Genomic DNA, 25,191 nt, shown 5'->3' on the forward strand with positions numbered 1-25,191 from the left:
ATGAACAAAACTAATGATGTGTGCTTGAATTACAGGTAGTCAGCGACCATATCTTTGAACAAGTCTGAAGCCGCCACCACTGGCAAGTGGAAAGTGACGCAGCTTCAAATTCCTTCTTCAACACTCAAAAGTCTCAATACAGAAAAGAAAGAATGCCTTTGTTTATGAAATTTATTTTTAAAAATATATATTTTATTTTTCATATAAAAGAAGATTTTCTTTTATTCTGGAAAAAATAGTTTTATAAAATTCATATATAGTGAAACTAAATTCAATCCGAGTTCTTGCACTTAGCTGTCAAAAGGGTTCTAGTTTACTGTTAGACCTGAGGTGTAAATGAGTCAAGTCGGTTCGTGAATTATTCAAGTTCAAAAAAACTTGAAAAGGTTAAACTCAAATTAAGTCCGAACCTGTGTCCGAATACGAAATTTGGCTTTACGATACACATAACCAAAGTAATAAATCTAATATTTATAAATACACATAATTATTTATAACTATTAGATTATAAATCTATAGAAGTTAAATTGAATTTCGTTGTATTTTTTTAGTTCACAATTAATTAAAAATTACCAATAATTTATTTGATAATTGTTTAGTTTCATATATGTGAACTAAATTCCAATTATATTTGCATAAACCATTGTTTTATTTTATTGTATTTACATCTTTCGAACTAAATTTGCTTAAGGTGACATCTTTCTTTTTTTTATTGGACGGAAGAAATTTCAACACTGGCTGGCCAAATTTTAAAAATAAAGATATGGAATCAATGAAATTTGGAGGCTTTTATTATTCAATTTTGTCTTCATCTGATCTAATTTATTCAAGGCGGGCTGTACCCAATGAGCTATACTTCACACTTCACCATAATTCATGCTATCAGTTGTTATCTAATCTAATTTTGAATTGGCTGGATTCAGTTTTAATTATTTTTAAATTTAATAAAATGAAGGCTTCATTTATTTCCGTAAGATAATTTATAAAAAAATATTTTTCACAAATTTCTGTCATTTGAAGCGTTTAAGAAAATAAGTTAAATAGAAAATATTTTTCTGGTCAAAGGAAAATTAAGTTTTTTTTTTAAGGAAAACAATTTCCTATTTTCGAGAGAGTAAAATATTTTCTGGACTTTGACAAACTTTATAAATCTATATTTTTTAATTTATTAATCATTATAGCCACTACTATTAGTCACCGTTTACCACCACCAGCCACCGGTAGCTTTTATAATCTATATATTTTTTTTCATTCTTTTCATATTTAACAATAAAAATTATAAATTATAAAATTTCTATTATAATTAATATTTTTATGGTCTTATGAGATAAAAACTTTAATATTTTTAATTAATTTTCAAAATTACAACAAATAACTAGAAATAAGTCATTTGGAAAATATTTATCAAAAAAAATATTCCCCATGAAAATATTTTTCAGCAAATTATTTTTCTGCAAGTTATTTTACAGAAACAAACGAGCTTAAATAGATTATTTCTTTTTACAAAACTAAAATTTGAAAATTTTAAGATTATTATTGAATTGAATTAGTTGTTTCAATAGTTTGATTTTTAAATTATGCTTATTATAATTTTATAGTTTTAAGAAAAGGACCGACTTATTTATACTGTATTTATGAATCTATTTATTGATTAAATCAATGAAAAAAAAGATTCAAATGAATGATGTTTTTGACAATATACTTAAATAACGAAAAGAATAAAATGAAAACAGTATCTAAAATCTCTATTTTTATCAATTTAGTGCATGAGTGCACTGTCTAGACAAGTTTAATAGTCCAAAAAATATAGAAATTCTTATAGGTTGTTTTGCACATGTTAATGCGTGTGAAAGGAATAAGGATGTTTTGCACATGTTAATGCGTGTGAAAGGAATAAGGACAATCGTATGGTAAGTGTTCAATTTTCTTGACAAAACACAACAGTCAAAGGCTTAAATAACGTGAGTAGCTTTTGAGAATGGGATAAAGACAGCAAGTCACAAACGCGAACTATATAAACCTAACCCAACTACCAAACATGTCGCAAATATGCGTGCGTGCCATACGCCAGGGCCACTAATCCGAAACGAGAGGAACAAATAAAAGTGCTAGCAAAGTGCAGTACAAATGGCAGACTCCTTGTTACACTTGCAACTATCACCATCGTCGCCAATGGCTTCGCTTAGTGGCGCCGCCTCTTCTCGCCTTCTCCCTTCCGCTTCTCGGGCCCGAATCGCATTCCACTCAGCCACCTCTTCCTCCTCTCTCTCTCCTCTATCTCTCTCCTCCTCCTCCTCCTCTTACTCTTTTTCTCCTCTCAAATGTCTCCGATCTTCTCCTCTCGTACCTCGTGTCTTCTTCAATAAGGTATGTACACTTGTAGTGAAGCATCTTTGTTTTAGTGGATTTTTTATGGCTGTTTATCTGATAGTTTTGGTTTTCTGTTGTGTGTAGACGGTATCGGCGATGAGCACGGTGACTGCAGCGTCGGATCCTGCTCAGCTGAAGAGTGCGAGAGAAGATATCAAAGAGCTTCTTAAATCTACGTTTTGTCATCCTATTTTGGTATGTTTTCTTTTACTATTACACTTAAATTTGTATAGTTGCTTCATGATTTGATCTGTGTGTTAATTTTGCTGTTGCCTTCTTCGAGTTCGATTTTTCTTGATTGAATCTTTGAATGGATGTGCTCTGTGAGAGTGTGGTTATGTTGGATCATAGTCGTTCTGCACTTCAATTCTCAACAAGCACTTCTTATATGCATATATAAAATTCCTAGATGAAGAATTTTTTGGAATATTTCGTATGTTTCTTGCAACTGAGGACACACACAGAATATTTCTTAAAATTCATTTTTTAAGTGCATGAAAATAGAGTTACAAAAAAAGAAAAAAAAAAAAAACGTGAATATTATTTTTTATCCTATGTATAGAACATGATTTGACTAAATCGTTAATGCGTTAAGACCAATTGGTTTGCGCTGGATAAATGGAAATGTAATGTTGGCAACTTGAACATAAAATCTGTAATATGTATAAGAATATATGTTTCTTTATTTAACAGTGGAACTTTCCTGTATTATATCTCATTTGCTGTTTGCGAGTATCTTATAATTATTTCATTTTCAAGAATACTGATGCTCAAGCCATTAAGCTGAATTACTTGTTGCCGCACAGCATTGATGCTCAAGCCCACTAAAATGCTTATAATTACAGGTTCGACTGGGATGGCATGATGCTGGTACATACAACAAGAACATAGAGGAGTGGCCAAAAAGAGGTGGAGCCAATGGAAGTCTCAGATTTGAAATTGAGCTAAAACATGCAGCGAATGCAGGTAGTTATTTCATATCATGTGTAACTTTAGCTTGGTTTATAATATTTCTTCCTGACGAGCTGGCGTTTCAGGGCTGGTAAATGCTTTGAAACTCCTTCAGCCAATCAAGGACAAGTATTCTGGTGTGACATATGCAGATTTGTTTCAGTTGGCTAGTGCCACTGCTATAGAGGTCTTTATTTCTCTTAATATGGAGATAGTATGATGTTTCAATTGATCGCACAAATTATTCTATTGAATTGCTCTTGCAATTTTAGGAAGCTGGGGGCCCCAAACTCCCCATGAAGTATGGAAGGGTGGATGTTTCAGCACCTGAAGACTGTCCCGAAGAGGGAAGGCTTCCCAGTGAGTAAATTAATTTTGCATTTTTTTTTGTGTTATTTCTGTACAAAAAAGAGCATGTTCCTCTGTTGTTGCCTCCTGTACAAAATGCAGCTTCTTTGTGACATGCTGCTACCAGTACAGTTGATGGCCTAAATTTAGAAACATCAACAGAAGAATGTACATAGGAGAAAAAATGAGTCAAAGTCATGTATTTATGTTCTGTAAATGAAATGGTTGGGGTCTAGCAAATATTTGATTGACCATATTACGTTGATGCTTAGGTGCCGGTCCGCCTAGTCCTGCTGATCATTTACGAGAAGTTTTCTACAGAATGGGATTAAATGATAAGGTAACTTTTATCATATGTATTCTTTATCACTGAAGCTATCTTGATATGTATCTAGTATTTGTTGAACTTTTTTATTTTATCTGCAGGAAATAGTTGCTTTATCTGGCGCGCACACTCTGGGGAGGTCTAGACCAGATCGCAGTGGCTGGGGAAAACCAGAGACAAAGTATACGGTATTGAACCATAGTCTTCCAATTAATTAGATAAAGTAGAATTTATTTTTGTTTTGTTTTTGCGGACATTGTTATATCTGATCTTCAATTGAGCATTGAAGTTTTAGCCATAAAATGGTTAGCATGCAATTCATTGTGCTTTATCATACAAGAAACAAAAGATTCATTTAGCTGTTATCAGAGCTATCTCTCCCTTGTCTCATGCTCTCTCACATACACATGCACGTGTGCACATTGATGTGTCAATAGACTCTCACTGTGGATCATTGCGTTGAATTTTCCTCATTATCCTACTGAATGATTAATTATTAATCAACACGGTGCCTTTTACACTTATGTTATTGCTTATTAAGAGCAACACTAGAGGATAAAATTTCAAAATTACTGCTTCATAAGAATGTAGGTGCTCAAAACTTGGTTACTGTGTTAATTTTCCTGCCTTGAAAAGTTCAAGATGTAATTGGTGTTAGCCAAACTACCAGGCTCATTGCAACTACTTCTAATGCCTGACTGCTAGCTGATTATCTTAAGAAAAAAGTGGAAACAGACAGTATGACATGCTAATTCTCCTTTACTGCTTCTGTTTACTGATATGGGTATTTTATTTTGTTATCCTTAAAATCTATGTTTAAGCCTTTTGACTTCTATAGCATCTTTGCCAGTTGAATATTATGTGCATGCACTAGTGTGCAATTGATGTAAGATATAGGTATTTTGGTTTGTTTCTGCAATTCCTATGTAGGTCTTGCTGTTTCTTCCCATATAATGCATTGAGTATAGCTCGCAAATGAATTAACTAATAATAATAATAATAGGAATAGCTTTCAAACTCAGCAATGATGGATGGAATTAGAGATTCTTATTATGTCTATTTATGACAGAAAAATGGGCCAGGAGCACCAGGAGGACAATCCTGGACAGTAGAATGGTTGAAGTTTGACAACTCCTACTTCAAGGTTTGAAGTCAAAACCTGCAACCATATTGTAACAAGAAATTTTTTGTGGGAGAGATTTTTTTTTTTTTTTTTTTTTTTTTTTTTTTTTTTTTTTTTGTGGCTGAATATGATTTATCCCTACAGGATATCAAAGCAAAGAAGGATGAAGATCTACTTGTATTGCCAACTGATGCTGTTCTTTTTGATGATCCTTCGTTCAGGGTAAATTAATTATGTTTGAGAATACAATGTTCACAAGGTGGGATATTCTTGGTAGCTAAGCAGTAGAACTTGCAGGTATATGCCGAGAAATATGCTGAAGATAAGGAGGCATTCTTCAAAGATTATGCGGAAGCCCATGCCAAACTAAGCAACCTTGGTGCTAAATTTGATCCTCCAGAGGTTTGTCATAATAACTATTTTGAATGCTTGTCTTTTCATTCTAGATTTTTGTGAACTCTATAGTTTATCCTAACTTTATTTTCTAATAATTAATGCTATTACCTTGAAAATTTTTGGAAGGTCCTGAATTTTAACCAACTGTATATTATTTATTTGTTTATTTTTTATTTTTTACAAAAAACAAGATGAGACTATTTGTGGCTGACGTAAAGAATTATTGGGCTATCCTAACCTAACCCTTGATTGATGATGTATGGCAATGTACCTTGAGCAATTCAATCATAAAAAATAATAGAATGGGAACAAATTGGTAACTAAACTGATTGGTGAATTTGATGATCAGGGTATTGTGCTAGATGGTGTTGCAGGAGAGAAGTTTGTAGCAGCCAAATACTCAACTGGAAAGGTTGTAATATATGAGAATCATTATGATTTTTTTATTCGAAATATCTAGCTTTTCTTGGTCACACATGAGATTTTTGTGGAGGAGTTTAAACTTTTGCAAGAAGTTCATTTTTTTTTTTTTTGGTTTTCATGATTTGCTGCAGGATTAAGAAACAAGTATCTTGATTTCTAGTGCCGTATCTTTAAAATAATACAAGATCAAGCTTTTCAATCCTATGAAATCACACCTAAAACTTGGCAGTCTAACTGAAGAAGAAAGGAATAAAATTCAATAAAGTGTTGTGTTGCTTATTTGCGTTGCAGAGAGAATTGTCAGATGCTATGAAGCAGAAGATACGGGCAGAGTATGAAGCAGTTGGTGGAAGTCCAGATAAGCCTCTACAGTCTAACTATTTTCTAAATATCATGATTGTGATAGCTGTTCTAGCAATTTTGACGTCCCTTCTTGGAAATTGATTTTTTTTTTTTTTTAATTTTTTTCATCTTGATGATATCATTAATGAAATGGTATTGGTTTTCAACGTGTATGTTCATATGTTCAGCTGATGATAACTCTGGCAATGGTGAATGAGTGAAATGTCTCAAAGTCTAATTTTCATATTTATCAAGGAGTGTGTGCGTTATCTTTATCATCTATAATAACTCCTTTGGAATTGAATTTTGGATCATTTAGTAACTAGATGTAGTAGTTTCTTTAACTAACATTTGATTTATGTGAAATTAAATCCATTGTACTAGCCATCTTTCGAAATGGGGTTCATAGGCGACATAAAGCTTTTGTGCTGCATCCATTAATTGAAAAATTATCTTTTGGGAACTTTCCACTTGTTTGGAAAGTTGCACTGTTATTGTGTCATCAGTGATATCTTGACTGATCCTTTCTTCGCGGTTAAGTTTGATTGCTTTTAGTTCTTCATCACATGGAATTCAATTTTGTTGTTAATATAGCTAATGGAGGACTCGAGTACTCGAACTGGAGATACTACACAGGTCTTCGTTGATCTGTCCAGCAAAAAGAACACTGTTTACATGGTTTTCCCTCCCCTAAAATTTTTTGGATGACTGTATTGTTAATCTTGATTTATGTTGAAGAAATATTACTTGATATGCATTGCAATTATGTAACAATTATTTCCATTCATTGTTCAAAGTGTGATATCTGTGTATTATTATTAAGTGCTAGAAATTATAAATAACTGACTGATTTTTGTGAAGAGAGAATTTCTTGACATTGAATTTAGAAAGGTGGATGTTATAAGAATTAGTGCATTTCTAAGCTAGCGAAAATAATTAACCTTCTCCGTTTCCCTGAGAAAGCAAACTAATATATATATATATATATATATATATAACTGAAACAACAGTAGTTAGCTACAGTGACAAACTCATGGACTGATTTGAGCTGGTGAAGTGGAAAGGCTTACATCTCGCCTGGTTTGAAAGCATTAGTGGCGTCAAAGATGTGCTTTTGTAAATAATTGGTGAATCGGCAGAAATGGTGTGAATTTTGCGATTTGCGAGATTATGTCTCATGAACTCAATGTCTCAATGGTTTCAAAACATTGTCATGCCAAAATATTTGGGCTGTTTAATGAAGACTTTGAATTCCCTGAAAAAAAATTTGATTAATTTGACTAATTAATTAAGCTATAATAAAATATTCATTAATTGACTAAATTATCCTTATTGAATTTAATATATAAATAAGGCTAAAATTGAAAATTTATTATTAATTATCCCTAAATATTCTCAAATCAACTACTTATATTTGTGGGGGGTAGTATCATACTAAAACAAGTTATATTCCTAGAGGAAAAGAGTAATTCAAAGCATGATTTTGGTTCATCCATATAAAAATTTTTATGTCGATTTTCTGGTTCTGCGATTCCTTCAATTTTTACAAATCAATCTGAATATTGATTGCAAATTGAAGGAATAGGAGAACCAGAAAATTGAAATAAAAATTTAGTGGCCCACGCAGGTCTTATATCACTGTTTATTCACCCAACATCTAACCACATTTTCTTTCGTTTTCCATTTTAGCACCAGTTGCTTTGGGACATTCAAAGAAACGTTTTTTCTGAATATATATATTTTGTGGTAATATGTTAATATAAACTAACCCTAGGGAATGACATTAGACCCCACATTTACTTGGGATTTTTGTTTGTTTTGCTTTGAAAATTTTGTTCCCTGCTACGATGGGCGTCTTGTGTTATAACTTATAACATTCCGCGTTCTCTGTTTCTTCATTCAATCCATAGCACGATTAACATTATTGCTTCAAATTGTCGCGGTATAATTCATTGTAACTCCATATCGGAAAGGAAGATCTTCGAGCCTTTCTCTTTTAGGTATTGCCAACTCTCTCTCTCTCTCTCTCTCTAATTTTGTTATAATGCTATCTCTTTGCGCACAACCTGTTTGATAGAAGGCCTCAAACAATTAGGCATGCGTTACAGCATTTCGTTTCAATCTCTGGTTTTGGAATCGCATTGTAACATACTAATTTTAAGTCTGTCCTGCGTCAGATAGATATTCTTCTTGTCAATTTGTTTCTTTGATATGAGTACAATTAGTAATCATACAAATAAGTTATATCTGGGATGGTATATATCAATTAGAAGGTACAGTTCAAGTGAACCCATAAGTGAAATTTCAGATGTAACGAAAAAGATATATAAACTCATGATGTCCACGCCAGCAGTAACTCTTGATACTGCATTGAATCAAAATGGTATCAGGGTTTCACCAGAAATAGTTGAGAATGTTCTTAAGAAATTTGAGAATGCGGGTATGGTGGCGTATCGGTTCTTTGAATGGGCAGAGAAGCAACGCCACTATACGCATAGCATTAGGGCTTACCAAACCATGATAGAGTCTTTGGGCAAGATAAGACAGTATCAAATCATGTGGGATGTTGTGAATGCCATGAGAAGTAAGAGAATGCTAAATGTTGAGACATTTTGCATTATCATGAGACAGTATGCTAGGGCTCAAAAGCTGGAGGAAGCTGTTTACACGTTTAATGTCATGGACAAGCATGGCGTGCCCCCGAACTTAGCTGCATTCAATGGCTTGCTTAGTGCTTTATGCAAGTCCAAGAATGTGAGGAAAGCTCAAGAGATATTTGACAGTATGAAGGACCAATTTGTTCCTGATTCTAAAACATTTAGCATCTTGATTGAGGGATGGGGAAAAGCTCCTAATCTACCTAAGGCGAGGGAAATTTTCAGAAAAATGGTTGACATGGGTTGCAGCCCTGATATCGTGACTTATGGTATCATGGTGGATATTCTTTGCAAGGCTGGAAGGGTCGATGAAGCCCTTAGCATTGTTGGGAAAATGGATTCCACCGTTTGTAAGCCAACATCTTTTATTTATAGTATACTGGTTCATACATATGGAATAGAAAATCGGATTGAAGATGCTGTTGATACATTCCTACGGATGGAAAAGAATGGAATCATGCCTGATGTGGCTGTATACAATGCCCTTATTGGCGCTTTTTGTAAAGCAAACAAATTTAAGAATGTGTACAGGGTCCTGAATGATATGGATTGCAAGGGTGTGAAACCCAATTCAAGAACCTTTAACATCATTCTGTCTAATTTAATTGGATATGGAGCGACTGATGAGGCTTTTAAGGTATTCCGAAAGATGATCAAGGTATGCATGCCAGATGCAGACACGTATACCATGATGATAAAAATGTTCTGTGAAAAGAATAATTTAGAGATGGCTCTTAATATGTGGAAGTACATGAAGAAACAGGAATTTGTTCCAAGCATGCACACTTTTTCAGTGCTTATAAATGGATTATGCGAGAAGGGTGATGCTTCTCAGGCTTGTGTCTTGTTCGAAGAGATGATAGAAAAGGGAATTCGGCCTTCAGGTGTGACGTTTGGAAGGTTAAGGCATTTGCTTATAAAAGAAGGAAGAGAAGATGTAGTGAAATTTCTCCAGGAGAAAGTAAATGTCCTTGTCAAGGAGCCTTTATGGGATTGATGGACTGTTTTTGCTCAACTAAAGGCTGCTAACAACGTTGATCCAGCAATGAGAAGATTATTCATAGAACTATTCAGTATTTAAGAGAGAAGATCATTTTTGCAGGTGAGTTTTTATTTAGCATTGATTTTTGGGAATACTGCTATTTCTGAATACTATCTATAACAGTTTAACTTGAGTGCTAAATTAAAGAGAGGATTCACATGTTCAATTGATCCCATGCTCTGAATTTCACATTCATGTAATTGCCAGCCATATACTGTGATTCTCCATTATTAAATGTTTCATTAATTTAATGGGACTCTCTTAAGAATATCATAAGCTTATTACAGGTCAATTGTTATACACGTCAAGCTTCAACTATTGATATTCACAAACACACAGTTATGCATGCCATCATCAATTAGTACTTGTACCAATGTAATAGATTAAAGAAATTATTTGACTAAACAAATGGCAAAAGGAATTATGTGCGGGGGTCTGGCCTTGTAGTTTACCTGCTTGTTGCTTCTTAAAGTAGGTAAGACATTCCATATCGGCACAATTTCCATTTTATTTGGAATTAATGCTAGATGATGTACCTGATTTTGTCATGATACACCCTCTTTTGCTCCAGAACGATAAAATAAATGTACTTATTAGCACATTTCTAAATTTGATTCAGCCGCTCTAATGCTACATAAAATTTAACATTGAACACTGAGAAATTTCTGAACAGGTGCCTGAATTTGCAGGTGCAGATAGAAATCTAAGGAAATGAAGCTAATGGAGTCCAATAATTATTTTTTTGATCTTTCATCAAAGAAAAACCTGCTACTTATTGCTGGAAGTGTCAGGTTAAAAGGAGCTTTGACAGCTCTGGTGAAACACAAGTTCTAGCAATTAATGGAGAGGGATGTAATACACAATGGTTGTATTATTTGTGGCGAAGGCAAAATTGAGGCTACTCATAGTTGACTTGGTTAGGTTCAGCGATCAAACAAACTGATCCTCCTCAATATATTTGGTCATGTAATCCAAGGACAGTGAAGCAGTTTTCTATTGATATGTTTTGTGCCTTCAAAGCCTTCGCATTTTTTAGATTTATGAAATTTGGTTACAGAACAGAAAGTAAATCATCCCATTGATTATTTCGATATTTTTCATGATGTCATTTATATTCACCAATCAACAAAAAGAATCGATAAACAAACAAATTATCCTGTAGTTGTTTTTTTGAAAATGTTTAACTTTTGTCATTAATTAATTTTTCTTTTACTGAGATGTTCAAATATATTTGACTTTCTTTTTTTCTTTTTGCAAGTTAAAAATCAGCAATGTCAAAAGGTTGTTCGGTCTTGAAGTAACTAAATTTGGTCTTTGGTCTTTGAAATTCATAAATTTTCTGCCATCAACACTCCCATAGGTCCACTAACGTGAGAAGCTTCGAGCATTGGGTAAAAAAAAAAAAACTCTTGCACACAACCTTGCTATCAGATCACCCATACTGGAAAACACTAGCACAATCAACTGAATCACAGAAGCAGAAATAACTTCAGAAGCAAAAATATTCTAACAAAATTTACTATATTTTTTCTTCAAGAAAGCAGAAAAATAAGTTCCATCTAAGATCTTCTGGAACCATATAGATGAACAATTCCAGATTTGGCACTGCCGATAAATAACTAATGGATATCAAGTCACTTAGACAAAGCATGGTAAGATGATAAAACTGAATATCATTATATTATGCCATCCCCCTAGTGCCTTCTTGTTTTAGATTCACTTTTAGCTAGTATCGTCCCTGAAAGTTTGTTGACCTCGTACAGTAGTGCCACTGAGAACAAGAAACTGCATCAAGTGGAAAATTAGTCGAATAGAGTTAGTAGCATGCTTTTGCAGGAGATTCAAACTCATTTTTCCATTTAGCAATATTGATTAAATGATGCTTTCTTGGATCTTTTATCTTTATGATTATAATCCCATGATAGAATCAATCTGCTATAGATAACTGCAATCCAGCTTAAACATATGAGATTCAAGACTAGAATGTCCATGTTGAAATCTTAAATTTAATGTATCTCAATTTCGAGTAACATCAACATTATGCACATTTGAAAGAGTAAGCTAACCATCACATGCAATAGATTATGTGGTTCAACAGTTGCACTTTCTTTCAATATTTAAATATTTACTCAATTAATTGTGTAAAACCCCACTACACGCCAATGTGTAAAATGTAACAAGGACAACTGATTTTAACTTTTTTATGCAAATATTCTGGTCAATCAAATAGGTCATTCCTATAGATTCTCAATGATGAATGTATTTACATGCATTTTTTAATTAACAAACTTGCTATTTTTGATTTAAAGAGTTTGAATCCAAGAGAACTTCTTGTGCAAAGGATGTCCACCTAACTCTTCATACTATCTTGCATTAACAATAATGTCCATTGAGACACAAAACCATTAATTCCATCTTAACATTACCATGTTGTGATGCAAACTCGATGAACAGTGCCAGCTGCAATTAGAGCAACAGCTTCTGCTAGAACAACTGCAAAATGGAAGAAGAAAACATAAGAAACTACCATACACAAAATGCAGTTCAACAAATGCTGAAACTCAAAAGCAGGTGCATCCAGATGGTGCTCGTGCGTGTGGTACTAATTAAAAGAAAACTAAGGCATCTTGATGCACCGTTAAATTATTAGGACAACTACCTATAGTTAGAGTAGTTCAAAGAAGTCATTGAAAATGCCCGAGGGGGGTTGTGGGGGGGGGGGGGGGGGGGGAGATGGAAAATCTCATGACTTCGGCCCTGGTTGCCAACCATGCCACCATCCCTCCAAATATTGCCATTTAAATAACTGTATGCGCTATGGAGAAGAGATTAAATTGCCAATGCCATGGAAAAGGTATTTAACATTAAATTTCCAGCTCTTAATATTAATTTTAATATATATTTTTTTTTATTTTGCTAAGTTGTCATATTATTCTTATCCTTCGAGTCAGTTCAAGTTATAAAAAAAAAAAAAAAAAAAAAAAATTCTATTTGCTAGCAACTGAGAATAAAACTGTTTTGTGCTCCACCGTGTCATTTTGAAATTAATTGCAAGAATGCAAGGTACAGTCTATGATTTAAGATCAAATTAAAATGAGTTTAATCAATGAAAATAAGGGAAGAAGGTCAACCAATGTGACTCAGTTACAAAGGAATGGACAAGCACACAGTTGTATTTGAGCCGGGAAAGATCATTACCTGAACAAATGCCAGGGGCACAAGAAATGTTCTAGAATTAACAAAAAGTAGAGAAATGTGTTGGATATCTTATTAAGATACATTTTACACTTTCAGGTACTTAATCAATGGCAGCTCCATTAGCCAAAAGCAACGAACTAAAAAGATAAGGCAAGAAATACGTAGAAAGAGTGCATGTACCTGTGCCCCATCCAGTCTTCAAGCCACACGTTTCCTGGAAATTCCCAAGGAACTGCATAACAACCCAGCAAATGCATATCATTATCTATACAACTTTTATTGTGAAAGACACAAACCAACTGAAAAGCACAACTGTGCTAGTTGGTTTGGAATAGAGTACTACAAGATTTAAATAAGTTCATCACTGACGTTTGGTGTGATGAGAGATACAATGTTGAAACATTTGTCAAGGAACAAATGCATTTTTGTAAAATAATCAATTGAACTAAAAGGAAGCAAGAAACTTTCATTAAAAGAACAGCAACAAACTTAATATGCAGATACACGGTCTGGAGAAAAACAGAAAATTCCTAAGCAAAATTGAGAAAAAAGAGGTACAAGATTTTATATTATTACTATTATTACAACAACAGGCAAGAGTACTAGGGAAAAGGGGGAATGAAATAGAAAAATAGAGAGGAAATCTCATAATAAAAACAATCATAACTATAAACAGGAATTTCACCAGCAAGGAATATATCCAGCAAAAAGAAAACAACTTTGAAAACATTGGAGCAGAGATAACATGATAATACATACTGATTATATATATATATATATATATATATATATATATATATATATACACAGAAAAAACGGCATAACAAAAAGGGGCTCCCAAGCTTTAAACTCACTGTTAGCAGCACAAGAAATAGGATAGAACTGATAAAGCCTCCGAGTATAGTAAATAGCTCTGTTGATGCTAATTTTCCTCTATACATCTCTTGAAGTGAAAGAATAACAGTGAACAAAAGAAAGGAGTAAAGCATGGAACTTCCTGGCCCTGCCATGATCTTCATATAGCAAAAATACCAATATATATATATATAAAGCATCAGATAAACGGTCAATTATCAGAAAAACGAATTATGTAGTTAATTCAAGACGACACTTTACAATGAAAAACAGAAACAGAAATCGAAATCTAATGAACCTTATTGGCAAAGAAATCTACTTTCGAATGCGATAATGTGTAAATCAAGCATAGAATCATCAGATCATAAACGCAGGTGAAAATTATAATAATCGAATCAATAATGCAAATCCAAATGTTTGGAAGTTTCAAATTTTCCTTCTTCGATACTGCTACATTTTCTCGGAAACCAAATGGAGATCTATTTTTAGAAAATCCAGCCGTAAAATAAGAAAAGCGGAGATTTGGGGAGCTCAAGCCATACCTTAGATACACAGATCCCTTTCCGAGCTTCTGCGTTGAGCTTCTCAAGTCTAACGAGACAAACCGGAGTAAAATGAACTAGGTATAAGGTCACTGGATTATTTTGACATCAAAACGACAAAGCTGAAAACGCTGTCGTTTAGTAGGAGAGCAAAATTTTATTTTCAAATTTCAAGTATTGAACGACTTCGAATGGCGAATGCTGCAAATTAGCAAGGAGAGCAGTAGAGTTTGGCTCGGTGTAGTGGCGATCATCAACCGGCAATGGAGTCAACAGATGTACCAGAGTGTCCAGTTTGCTTGCAAACCTATGACGGAGAGTGTACAATTCCACGCGTACTCGCCTGCGGACATACAACCTGTGAGTCATGCCTTAAAAGCTTACCTCAAAAGTATCCTCAAACTATTCGCTGCCCGGCGTGTGTTCAACTCGTCAAGTTTCCATCTCAAGGCCCCTCTTCTCTACCCAAAAATATTGACCTTCTTAGACTCGTCCCCTCTTCTTCTCAGTTTCAGAATCCCCAGAAAACCGAGAAGAAGTTACAGAATTGCGTTCAAGACCTTCATCATTACGTTGACTGTGGTTCTCGTTTATGGCCTGATGAGTTTTATGCCACTTGGAAGAATTGGGTTCTCCCGGAAGACGCCGTCTTGATTGAGGAGAAAGAGAAAGGGTTCGGATTTTTAAAGAAGGGTAATCAAAAGGTGAGACTTGTTAAGGTTGTTGATGGTTTGTTACTTGTTAATGGGTGTGGGTCTGTTTTTCAGTTGACTTATGGAGCTAGGATTATGAATTTTTTGTGTTGGATGAAACAGGAGGTAAGAGAGGAAGTGGGTTTGATTTTGAAAATATGTTCAGAACAGTTTAGAATTTGTAAAGTTTACGGCTTGTGGCCTGATTTGGAAGATGGTTTTTTGTACTTAGTTTGTGAGAGATTGAATTTGACTGTTTTGGATCAGTTGTCCCACTTTAAAAATGGTTTAAGCAATGATGGTTTGTCTAGTTTCTCAATGATGGGTATGGAAATGTGTGAAGCTGTATATGCTTCACATTGGGAAGGATTATTTATGGGTTGTTTAAGTCTTTCTTGCTTCGAATTGGATGATTTTGGACATGTGAATCTGAATTTGAGTGAGGTTTTAGTAACTGGAAGGGTAGTTCATGAGTGTGTCATAAAAGCTGGTTGTTGTGGGAAAGGGATTGGTGTTAAAGAAATTGGAGAATTGGTAAGTGAATTTTTTAGAAGAGAAATCTTTGTCAGTCCAGAGGTGTTGTTTGAGATATTGAAGAAAGAGGGCATAGATGCAGAATGTGATAACTTCAGATATCAGGTCGTGCATAGCTCAGATGTTTGGTCATTGGCTTGCATTTTTCTTAGACTTGTTATTGGGAATCAATTTGTCGAAGAGCTAGTTGATTATGTGGATAATTTCATTTCAAAAGTAAGTGAAGAGAATGGTTTGAATTGTTTAGGTCTTTACGTGGGTTTGACAGAGAAAGTAAATTCTCTATTGGGAAGTAAATTAGGAGAGGAATTTGAACCATTGCAGCAGATTCTACGCAAGTGTTTGAATTTTGATCCAGCGAGTCGTCCACTTGTGATTAATGTGTGGAAATGTGTTAGAGAGTTAATTATTGGAAATCAGTTTGATACCATGCTTAGATTGGATGGGTCTATTCATGATTGGAGCAAGGAACATTACTTGGTTCTTGGTGAATTGTCTCTTGTGCCTAAGAAAAGATCACAAGTACTAAATAAAGTTGAGGTGGTGAGAGCAGGAAGCAGCATTGGAGGAAACCTAGTTCAAGTTGAAGAGGTGAGGACTGATAAACATTTAGTTGAGGGCCTATTGGAGGGAAAAGTTGAATCGAGAGATATGCGGGGCCATCTTGACTGTGTTACAGCATTAGCCATTGGAGGTGTGCAATTCTCAATTGATGCTTTTAGGTTGCAAAATTGTGCTTTTTCAGTTAGATACTATCCCTCTCATAACATTGTATTGTTAATGCTCAGTTTATTTTGTGTCAAATGGTCACTGGATTACTCGGGAGTGAATTTCTACTTATGATTTATGAAAATTCTGATACTTCTTTGTTTAAATTTTCATGCATCAATTATCTTTGCTTTGTCCTACTCCATTCCAGAAAATGCAAGCCAAGAGCTTGTCTTTTAATTGCAAAGATGGCCATTGTTGCTTTTATTAGATGATATGTAGTGGGAGCTTCTATGTGATATTCACTTATGAAATTTATGCAAAATGTATTTTTTCTGATGCAAAGGGTGAATTGCTTTGCTCTTCTAGGAGGATTTTTGTTTAGCTCCTCATTTGATAAGTCAGTTCTCGTCTGGTCCTTGCAGGTATTGACTATAGAGATCACAGTAAAATTTGTTATTCCCATTTCTTTAATTTAAGCTTATTTGCAGCAATTTTTCTTCCTCCAGGATTTCTCCCATGTACACACATTTAAAGGTCATGAAGATAAAGTTATGGCTCTTGTTTATGTTGACGAAGAACAACCTTTATGCATAAGTGGTGATAGTGGAGGTGGCATATTTCTTTGGAGTGTTACTCTGCCTCTTAGGAAAGAACCATTAAAGAGATGGTATGAGCAAAAAGATTGGCGATATAGTGGCATTCATGCCTTGACCACGGTAGGAAATGGATATCTTTATACTGGAAGTGGAGATAGGTCAGTCAAAGCATGGTCATTGCAGGTAAAGCTTTGCACTGCGTATTTGATTCACCCTATACACTTCATTTCATAGATGAATGTACATGATTTTAATGTTATTGTTTTTTGTTTATTTATTTCATCTAGGATGGCATTCTATCAAGCACTATGAATGGTCATAAATCGGTAGTTTCCACATTGGCAGCATGTGATGGGGTTCTCTATAGTGGGAGTTGGGATGGAACCATTCGACTATGGAGTCTAAGTGATCATAGTCTTTTAACGGTGTTAGGTGAAGACATACCAGGAACTGTGACCTCTGTCTTGTCCATTATTATTCGCCAGAATACACTTGTTGCAGCACATGAAAGTGGACATATAAAGGTTGTATATGCTCTTGTCCTTATGAGTTTCCTTTTGTTCTAATGCATATGTGGATACCAAATGATTTGTGCTTGAGAACTTAGATGCTGCATGAATTTGTACTGAACATAGGTCATGATATGTGCTATAACACCAACCGCCCCCCACCCCTTTCCCCCCACACTAAATCGTGAGCACAGAAATAAAATCACACTCCAAGAGTAAATTGAAGTTAGATTGCAAATCCTTTATGCATTGCTGTTCCTTTTCCTTTGAGAACAAATTCATGAATGAAATCACCTGCAATCCTCAGGTATGGAGGAATGATAGGTTTATGAAATCCATGCAACTCCATAGTGGTGCAGTATTTGCTATTGATATGGAAGGAGGATGCCTGTTTACTGGAGGTTGGGACAAAACTATCAAAGTACAGGTACTTGGCAACAAATATTCAAGTTATCTTTTAGCATTTGATGGAGTTTGCAAACTGATTTTCTAGTGATATTCTTCTATTTTAAAATTTTAATATACGCATCTGGAACTTTTTCTCAGCTTTCCAAAATTAATTTTGGTGTATTCATATTATCTTAGTTTTTTTCTTTCTGGACTAATTTCTTGGAAAGTTCCAGATCTCCTTCATCTTCTCATAACCTGATCAATGTTGCATTGATGGTAGGAATTGTCAGGAGATGAATTTCAAGTAGATGTCAGATCCATTGGATCAATCCCTGGCAGTTCTGTTGTAACGTCCTTGTTATACCGGCAAGGAAAGCTTTTTGTTGGTCATGGTGATAGGACCATCAAGGTATATTTTTTCTACTTTGCACGCTTTGTTTTACCACACTTATTATAAGGTTCAAGGCAATTTTCATATTTGCTTGAACTCAAACTGATGATCTTGAAATCTTCATTATTCTTATAACTTTTGTCTGAACTCATGAAATACTCGATTCCCGTCTTTTTTGGGTCCCACATATTTGGTTTTGCTAGTAGACTGTACAGGACCTTGACATAAATGGGGCCTTTATATTCAATACAAACCATCAAATTTGTGGATCATATCCACCATTCAGAAATTTTATTAGTATCATACACATATATGCTTTGTATCTAAGCTTTTAGATTTACCATGAATCGAATGCTGATTAGTGATTCCTTGCTGTATTGCACCAGGTCTATTACTATGGAGTGTGACCAAAATCTGACCAGGTAACAACTATTCTATTTTCTTGTTAGCTCAATCAAAAGCGAGGTGCTCCTGGTTGGTATTAATATCATAATATGAAATCATTCCATCTTTGTTTGACTGACAACAATATTTCCAGCAGTGATGAAACTCTTACTTTGGAGTATGTAGTTGTGTCCCAACCCTGGCCCGTGTAAACAACTGGGCGGGGCTGGTTCTAACCACATGTCTTGAAAGTTTTCAGGCTCTTACCTACAATTTAAACTAGAATTCATTTTCGAACGTAGGATCGTGGAATTACAAATTGACATTATGGTGTGCCTGACAGAAATCTTGCTGCATGATACCAACTGCTGAAATGAAGCAGAATGCAACAAATCTTGAATCCTAGAATCAGAACTGTGTACAGTCTTCTGTAGATAAGTAATGCTGATGTACATATATATATAAACCATATTGATTTAGTAATATGTGATTGGTGATCCTTGTACATGGGATTTGAAACTTTTTGTTCTTGCTTTGTTGTCCTGCTTTACATTAATCTATTGTTCAATACAAGATGTGACTCTTTAATATTAAAACTTGATCATTGTCCATGGGATTTGTATTTTTTTTTTTTTTTAGTTTGTTTTTTTTTATGTTATGTTTATAATTGGCTGTTGAATTATATAGGAAGATTTGTTTTATGCTGTACATTCCTCTCATTCTCTCTCAATAAAGTCTTTTTTTTCTTTAAAAAAGAAAAAAGAAGGAAAAAAAAATTAAAAGTTAAATTCACCATGATAATTTTTAAGTTTTATTACATATATTAAGATCATATACTTCTTAATTTTGATCAAATATAAATGAAAGATACCTCTGGAGGCAAGCTGTCCTTTGGTATGTGATCATTTCATTTTATTTCAAAAGTTATATTTTTGAGTTCTTTTGTTATTAGTTACAAGTTGACTTATATTTATATTGTATTTGGAATATATTAATGTTGCAAAAATAATAAATTCTCAAAAAAATAACTGTGTTTTCAAATTAATATTTTATTGATCATTTTTATTTATAATTGTTTGAAAATAAGAACTATTATTAAATAATACAAAATTTTAATTGATATTGTTATTTATAATACATATTAAAATAATATATTATATATATATACATATTAAAATAATATTATATATATATATATATATATATATATATGTGTGTGTGTGTGTGTGTGTGTGTGTGTGTGTGTGTGTGTAGAGAGAGTGGACTCAAGTGCAGTAAGCTGTGTCTAAATATGATGACACAAAGTCCGTAAAAGTTTGAAAGCTGTTTAAAAGTTTCTCCCTTCCTATTTTTTTTTTTTATTAAAAATTTCAAAAAAAATTATAGGCACATTAGAATGTTTAATAAAAAATTAATGTTTAATCTCTGTAATTTATAAAAATTGATTTTTTAATTTATACCTTCTGAAAAATACATTATTCAGTTGTAGTAGTTTGTAATTGATAAATTAATCTCTCTCTCTCTCTCTCTCTCTCTCTCTCTCTCTCTCTCTCTCTCTCTCTATATATATATATATATATATATAAGTACGAATGGGGAACATTGGATTCTTAAAATGCTCTTGCGTAATCTAATTGATTAAAAATATTATTAAGGATAATTTAGTCTTATTGTAATGAGATAACTTTTAATTTTTTAAATTTTATTGACAATAAAGATAATTTAATCATATTCTAATTAGTAAATTTTTAATTTTATTGATAGTTTATTGTCGATTAAAAATATCAATAAAGATAATTTAATTCTATTATATATTTAATAAATATTAACTCGGGATTCATATAAATATTGATATAATTTTATATCAATATTAATGTTGGGTTCAATAAATAAAAGTTTGATATTAATTCTATTATTCATTGCATAATAAAAATATATAATTTAATAATTATTGAATTATGCAATTAAATTTGTTGAACCCTAGCTAACGTTGGGATTCCATAAATTATAATATGCAATTTAAATTATAATATGATGATTATGCAATTTAATTACCGTGTTACTTATAGTATGGTAATTATTATTATAGTTTTAATCTAATCCTATTCTAATTATTATTGTTACAAATTTATTCCCATTCTAATTAGAAATTTATCATTTACTACCATTCTAATTAGAAATTTGTTTTATCATACCACTATATATATATGTCGGTTTTAATTGTTTTTCGCTATCAAAAATTTATTGCTTTTGACTATCAAGAATTATTACTTCAAGCTTTTGCTAGCATAAGGCTTCCGAGACCCGTAATAAACCTGAACCACTAAAATTCAACCATATCAATATGAATTTCAAACATCCAGCCCATATTACCATGCATAATAAATCTCATAATTATATTATACTTTGGCCCAAGTCTAACATCTTATACATTTTACAGCTCAGATTCAATTATAATACAAAATATTTTTAATATGGGCTAACAGATTCATGCATTCACATAAATAAATAACTAAAAATCTTCATACGTTTGACTAACAGATAAATATAAATAAGTTCTCGTACATATAACTATATAATAAATTAATTACTGAAATTAGGAAATTTTCTTTCTAACTCTGCAGTGAAGGAAACAGAACTTTAACCGGGACAAAGAAGAATTTACTTCCTGAAAAAGTTAAACAAAAAAAAGTGTGAGTTTAATAATGAATAGTATTTATTGCATAGTACAAGCATTCACACGAAATGCTTTCAAAGTCCTAAAATGAACACACAGTCAATCAAGCATATGGCACAACATCAGCATCCACAAGTAATTACACCTTCATGTAATCACACAAGTGGAAATTGGTCAGTGGTGTCACCGAAACCCCCGACAAGTCGTACTCACATGGCTCATCCTCTCATAACATGTGCACCAGGAAGCCGATCCCTATACATGGTCGACTGGTCTAATCCTCGCTTGACCAGCCCTCTCATTTTTTTTATACTGTCTTTTCTTTTCATACCAATAGGAGGTCACCCTGTGGTTTTCCATATAATCCATATCATCAGATGCACACGGGGGCACTGATCTCCCATACATGGCCGACGTTATCAAAGACTGCCCTCACAATTCCACGCAAACAAGATAAATAAATGTTGCAACGCAGATAATCAAACAATGCAATTAATTGCAAGCATAATAGATAATTAAACATGGTTATGCAAGAGCGCAAATAAACATTCATATACCAATTCAAATAAATATATAAATAAATGATAATAAAAATAAAAATAATAATGATAAATAAATAATTAAAGACAAAGCTCTGTATAAAAATGATCTTATGTAGGATGCAAATGGTAAATACTATTTATTATTACCTACATTGCTAAATGGGAAGAACACTCTAATTTTGGGTCCTAACCTGTTGAAGCAATGAACAAACTACAGCAGTTTAAACGGAATGACATTTGAAGGAGATGAGAGAATTGCATCAAATAAAGTACTCTATTTTAAATATATCGAGTTAAAGAATTATTTTAAATAACCTATTAACGTAATCATTAAATATATCTAGCGTAGATTTTATCGAAATTTCGACAGAACCTCTCCTAAAATTAGGATTTTCTACCTGCTAAGATAATGTGAAATACTCTCTATGATTCATTCAATCCACATAACCCATCCATAGACAATCAATCAAATCAAATATCCATACTCCTTTACACGACAATACCAACAATTAACGATTATCACTTATTACTCTTACCAACAAACTCACTTTCAAAAACCTTAAACTCAATATTAAATATTTAAAGAGATTAACAAAATACATGTTGCCATTACAAAATAATTCTCACTTTATTCCATCTTACTCATTAAAACTTCTAACATTAACAACAAATTATGAAAGACCTATTCCTACCTCCAATATAGACTTAGTTCATATCATCTTAAAGAAAAGTAAAACACACCCATACTTGGTCCTTATTGGTCCAAATTTATAAGAATCAGTCGTGTAGCAGCTGTCATTTTTTAGAAATCCTAAATTCTAGCTTAAACTTATAGCCACAGTCTACCAAATTCATTAATCAACAAAGAATTCATTAAATATATTGATTTGTTGGAAATTAATTACCTAGCTACACGATGCGTCGAAAATTAAATAATTGATTCATAATAATTATTCTAAATGACTTGTATTCTAAATTTTTTGAATTAAATGTATTAATCTATCGAGGTTTCCTAACAAGAATCGTATTCGATTAAATAAGCAATCAACTTATAATTTTAAATTTGGAGTTTATACATAAAATGAGGAGCCTACCAATCGAAAATTGGACTACGTTCTCCTCGATCCGCACGAGGAGAAAATGATTTTGCCTCTTGGGACTTCGCCGGAGAATCGCCGGCCAGTCACCAAACCTTCGCTAGCGCCGCCGTGTACGGTGGTCGGAGAATCGATCTATGTCAGATTTTCACAAGGTTCACACCAAAACGCTTGAAATCTTACAAGGAGCTCAAACCCATCGTCTATTTATGAGTTTGGCGAGACAGCTAATCGAAATTAAGCTCGACAGCCGCTGCGCCACTGCCCTCAATGGCGCTTCCACCATACGAGCTACATCGTCGAAGTCGATGGAGGGAAAATGTTCGCCCGAGGGAGGTAACTCGACCAGTGCATGTCCTTCGCCCTGAAACTGCCAGAAACGGCGTGGATCGCCGGAAAAAGGAATCGATAGGGTGCAACGCTTTCGAGTGCGATTTCTCTTGCTTCAGGCGTTTGCTGCGTGAACGGAGATCATGGATGGGTTCCTCTTGCCGAACACTTAAAGTTCGAGTGCTTGGTTGCCGGATTCCATGGCCGCTGGCAGGAGAACAGAGGGAAGGGGAGGGGGCTGTCGTGCGACAACAGGGAGAGAAGAACGAGAGAGAGGAGAGAAAAATAGGACCCAAAAAATAATTTTGCCATATTCTAGGGACTTCCAGAGTGATTTGAGTTCAGTTTGGTCCAGATCATGGGTTTTGATTGGGTTTTTAACTAATTTACATGTTTTTCGAACGAGTTTGATGGTTTAAATTTAGTTTTCATGTTCAATTCGCAGCAAAGAAAATTATTTTCCCTTAGATTTTATTAGTTAAAATTTATGGTGAAATGATTAAATAAATAATTTAAAAAAAAAAAATTTTCGGATCGTTTCACTTTTACACAAGCGTTTTGTTTTTTTTTTTTTTTTTTGGGTCCAGCTGGCTACAACATTTAATTTGTTAATGTGAAACTAACTTAGTTTGATTTAAAATAATAAAACTTGATTTGAATTTTCTCTAGGTTCCAATGTATTAACCGGAATGGAAAAATTAATACTTTCATAACATGTGAAAATATTTTCTCAAGGTTCCAATATATTCAATGTATTAGAAAGTTGTTGTAGCTATCGTTACACATACAAAAAAATTTTCCTCCCTTTGTAAACTTTCCGACTCGGAAAAAACTCTTTCTATACTTTCATTCTCAAACCGGAATATAAAAAAGACCTACGCCTAGCAAAGGAAAAACTGAATAGTTATCGTTATTTATCGTTAGTAGTTAGTAGTAACTCTCTCTGGCTATCGTTGTTTACTCATGCTTTTTTTTGTTTATTTTGTATTATAAATTATTAAATATTTTTATTTTTATTGATGCAACGAGGTATGCAAATATTACAAAAGTTTAAGGGGCCACAATATTTTTTTTTTTATAATTCAAGTGCGAATTTATATATTCAGCTATTCAAATATTTAGGCTTTTGTGTTAAAGAAGAGAGTTTCATAAATGAAGATGTTTATCATAGATTTCAAGTGGATAAGTACTACATGTGTACTGTGTGATAGAAAGATACCTAATAAGATAAATGGTAATTTATATAGGACAATGATGAAATAAGCAAATGTTATATGAGGGTGAATATTGCACAACCAGTGTTCAGTATGTTCACAAAATGAATATTGCATAAATGTAAATGCTGAAGTGGATGTATAGTCACATAAGACTGGGCAAAATTAAGAATTATCACATTAGATGAAAGGTGCAAGACTGTAAATAACAAAGTTGGAGATAAAATGAGAGGACGCCTAAGATGGTACCGTTATATATTACGTGGACCTATGTTTCCTAGTTTGTAAATGTAACACCTTTATAATGGAGGGTGCTAAAAATAAACTGCGCTATTAACCTAAAACTGCTTGAAGAGAAATTGTTGCGAAAGATCCATAACTTTCAGATATCAGTAAGGATATAGCTATGAGAAAAATAACATATAAATGAAAGATTCATGTAGAAAATTCTAATTAATTTTTGTTGCATGTTTTATACTTTGTTATATTCATTATTATATCAATTGATCTTTAAATTTTCTTTTTAAAATTTTCTAAAAAATTATTTCAAAA

The 25,191-nt window shown here is 33.3% G+C and overlaps 4 protein-coding genes and 1 long non-coding RNA gene across 10 annotated transcripts; 3 read left to right on the plus strand and 2 right to left on the minus strand.

The window, feature by feature from the left end:
• The first annotated feature begins 2,039 nt into the window (after positions 1-2,039).
• On the plus strand, positions 2,040-6,532 carry TAPX (thylakoidal ascorbate peroxidase). Of its 3 annotated transcripts, none has more exons than XM_012222913.4 (12): positions 2,040-2,367; positions 2,455-2,565; positions 3,216-3,336; positions 3,408-3,508; positions 3,594-3,681; positions 3,942-4,009; positions 4,096-4,182; positions 5,064-5,138; positions 5,262-5,339; positions 5,415-5,519; positions 5,863-5,925; positions 6,228-6,532. In XM_012222913.4, the coding sequence occupies exons 1-12, from the start codon at positions 2,128-2,130 to the stop codon at positions 6,378-6,380; spliced, it is 1,290 nt and encodes a 429-aa protein (XP_012078303.1). In that variant the 5' UTR covers positions 2,040-2,127; the 3' UTR covers positions 6,381-6,532. The 3 variants fall into 3 exon arrangements, with proteins under 3 accessions (XP_012078303.1, XP_012078304.1, NP_001295648.1); XM_012222914.4 differs by having other exon boundaries at positions 2,041-2,367; positions 6,068-6,445; NM_001308719.1 differs by having other exon boundaries at positions 2,128-2,367; positions 3,216-3,240; positions 6,228-6,380.
• Positions 6,533-7,882: 1,350 nt separating this feature from the next.
• APPR6 (Tetratricopeptide repeat (TPR)-like superfamily protein) lies at positions 7,883-10,996 on the plus strand. 2 transcript variants are annotated; one of them, XM_020681276.3, is made up of 2 exons: positions 7,883-10,037; positions 10,651-10,996. In XM_020681276.3, exon 1 carries the CDS (start codon positions 8,490-8,492, stop codon positions 9,930-9,932), a length of 1,443 nt encoding a protein of 480 aa, XP_020536935.1. In that variant the 5' UTR covers positions 7,883-8,489; the 3' UTR covers positions 9,933-10,037; positions 10,651-10,996. The 2 variants fall into 2 exon arrangements, with proteins under 2 accessions (XP_020536935.1, XP_012078305.1); XM_012222915.4 differs by having other exon boundaries at positions 7,886-10,037; positions 10,667-10,996.
• Positions 10,997-11,442: 446 nt separating this feature from the next.
• On the minus strand, positions 11,443-14,713 carry LOC105638987 (keratinocyte-associated-like protein). Its single transcript, XM_012222916.4, has 5 exons — positions 14,573-14,713; positions 14,030-14,188; positions 13,356-13,407; positions 12,404-12,470; positions 11,443-11,762 (listed from the first exon to the last, which is right to left on the minus strand). Exons 2-5 carry the CDS (start codon positions 14,183-14,185, stop codon positions 11,672-11,674), a joined length of 366 nt encoding a protein of 121 aa, XP_012078306.1. The 5' UTR covers positions 14,186-14,188; positions 14,573-14,713; the 3' UTR covers positions 11,443-11,671.
• A 122-nt stretch (positions 14,714-14,835) lies between these two features.
• LOC105638988 (zinc ion binding protein) lies at positions 14,836-19,286 on the plus strand. 3 transcript variants are annotated; one of them, XM_012222919.4, is made up of 8 exons: positions 14,836-16,492; positions 16,876-16,931; positions 17,016-17,288; positions 17,393-17,629; positions 17,922-18,041; positions 18,285-18,413; positions 18,782-18,817; positions 19,082-19,286. In XM_012222919.4, exons 1-7 carry the CDS (start codon positions 14,836-14,838, stop codon positions 18,800-18,802), a joined length of 2,493 nt encoding a protein of 830 aa, XP_012078309.1. In that variant the 3' UTR covers positions 18,803-18,817; positions 19,082-19,286. The 3 variants fall into 3 exon arrangements, with proteins under 3 accessions (XP_012078309.1, XP_012078310.1, XP_012078307.1); XM_012222920.4 differs by having other exon boundaries at positions 19,123-19,286; XM_012222917.4 differs by having other exon boundaries at positions 18,782-19,286.
• A 1,868-nt stretch (positions 19,287-21,154) lies between these two features.
• LOC149493529 (uncharacterized) lies at positions 21,155-23,850 on the minus strand. Its single transcript, XR_016322423.1, has 2 exons — positions 23,093-23,850; positions 21,155-21,447 (listed from the first exon to the last, which is right to left on the minus strand). It is a non-coding gene; the product is annotated as an uncharacterized LOC149493529 (long non-coding RNA).
• Between the last annotated feature and the right edge of the window lie 1,341 nt (positions 23,851-25,191).

This window comes from Jatropha curcas, chromosome 9 (genome assembly GCF_041381405.1).
Source record: "Jatropha curcas cultivar XTBG-Jc1 chromosome 9, XTBG_Jcur_1.0, whole genome shotgun sequence".
Lineage (NCBI taxonomy): Eukaryota > Viridiplantae > Streptophyta > Magnoliopsida > Malpighiales > Euphorbiaceae > Jatropha > Jatropha curcas.

Coding starts and splice junctions, on each gene's coding strand:
- TAPX (XM_012222913.4), top strand. CDS start 2,128: ATGGCAGACTCCTTGTTACACTTGCAACTATCACCATCGTCGCCAATG. Junction 2,368..2,454: donor CTCGTGTCTTCTTCAATAAG/GTATGTACACTT, acceptor TGTTGTGTGTAG/ACGGTATCGGCGATGAGCAC. Junction 3,682..3,941: donor CGAAGAGGGAAGGCTTCCCA/GTGAGTAAATTA, acceptor GTTGATGCTTAG/GTGCCGGTCCGCCTAGTCCT.
- APPR6 (XM_020681276.3), top strand. CDS start 8,490: ATGAGTACAATTAGTAATCATACAAATAAGTTATATCTGGGATGGTAT.
- LOC105638987 (XM_012222916.4), bottom strand. CDS start 14,185: ATGGCAGGGCCAGGAAGTTCCATGCTTTACTCCTTTCTTTTGTTCACT. Junction 12,471..13,355: donor GAAGACTGGATGGGGCACAG/GTACATGCACTC, acceptor TCCATTTTGCAG/TTGTTCTAGCAGAAGCTGTT. Junction 11,763..12,403: donor CGAGTTTGCATCACAACATG/GTAATGTTAAGA, acceptor CACTTGATGCAG/TTTCTTGTTCTCAGTGGCAC.
- LOC105638988 (XM_012222917.4), top strand. CDS start 14,836: ATGGAGTCAACAGATGTACCAGAGTGTCCAGTTTGCTTGCAAACCTAT. Junction 18,042..18,284: donor ACAAAACTATCAAAGTACAG/GTACTTGGCAAC, acceptor CATTGATGGTAG/GAATTGTCAGGAGATGAATT. Junction 18,414..18,781: donor ATGGTGATAGGACCATCAAG/GTATATTTTTTC, acceptor GTATTGCACCAG/GTCTATTACTATGGAGTGTG.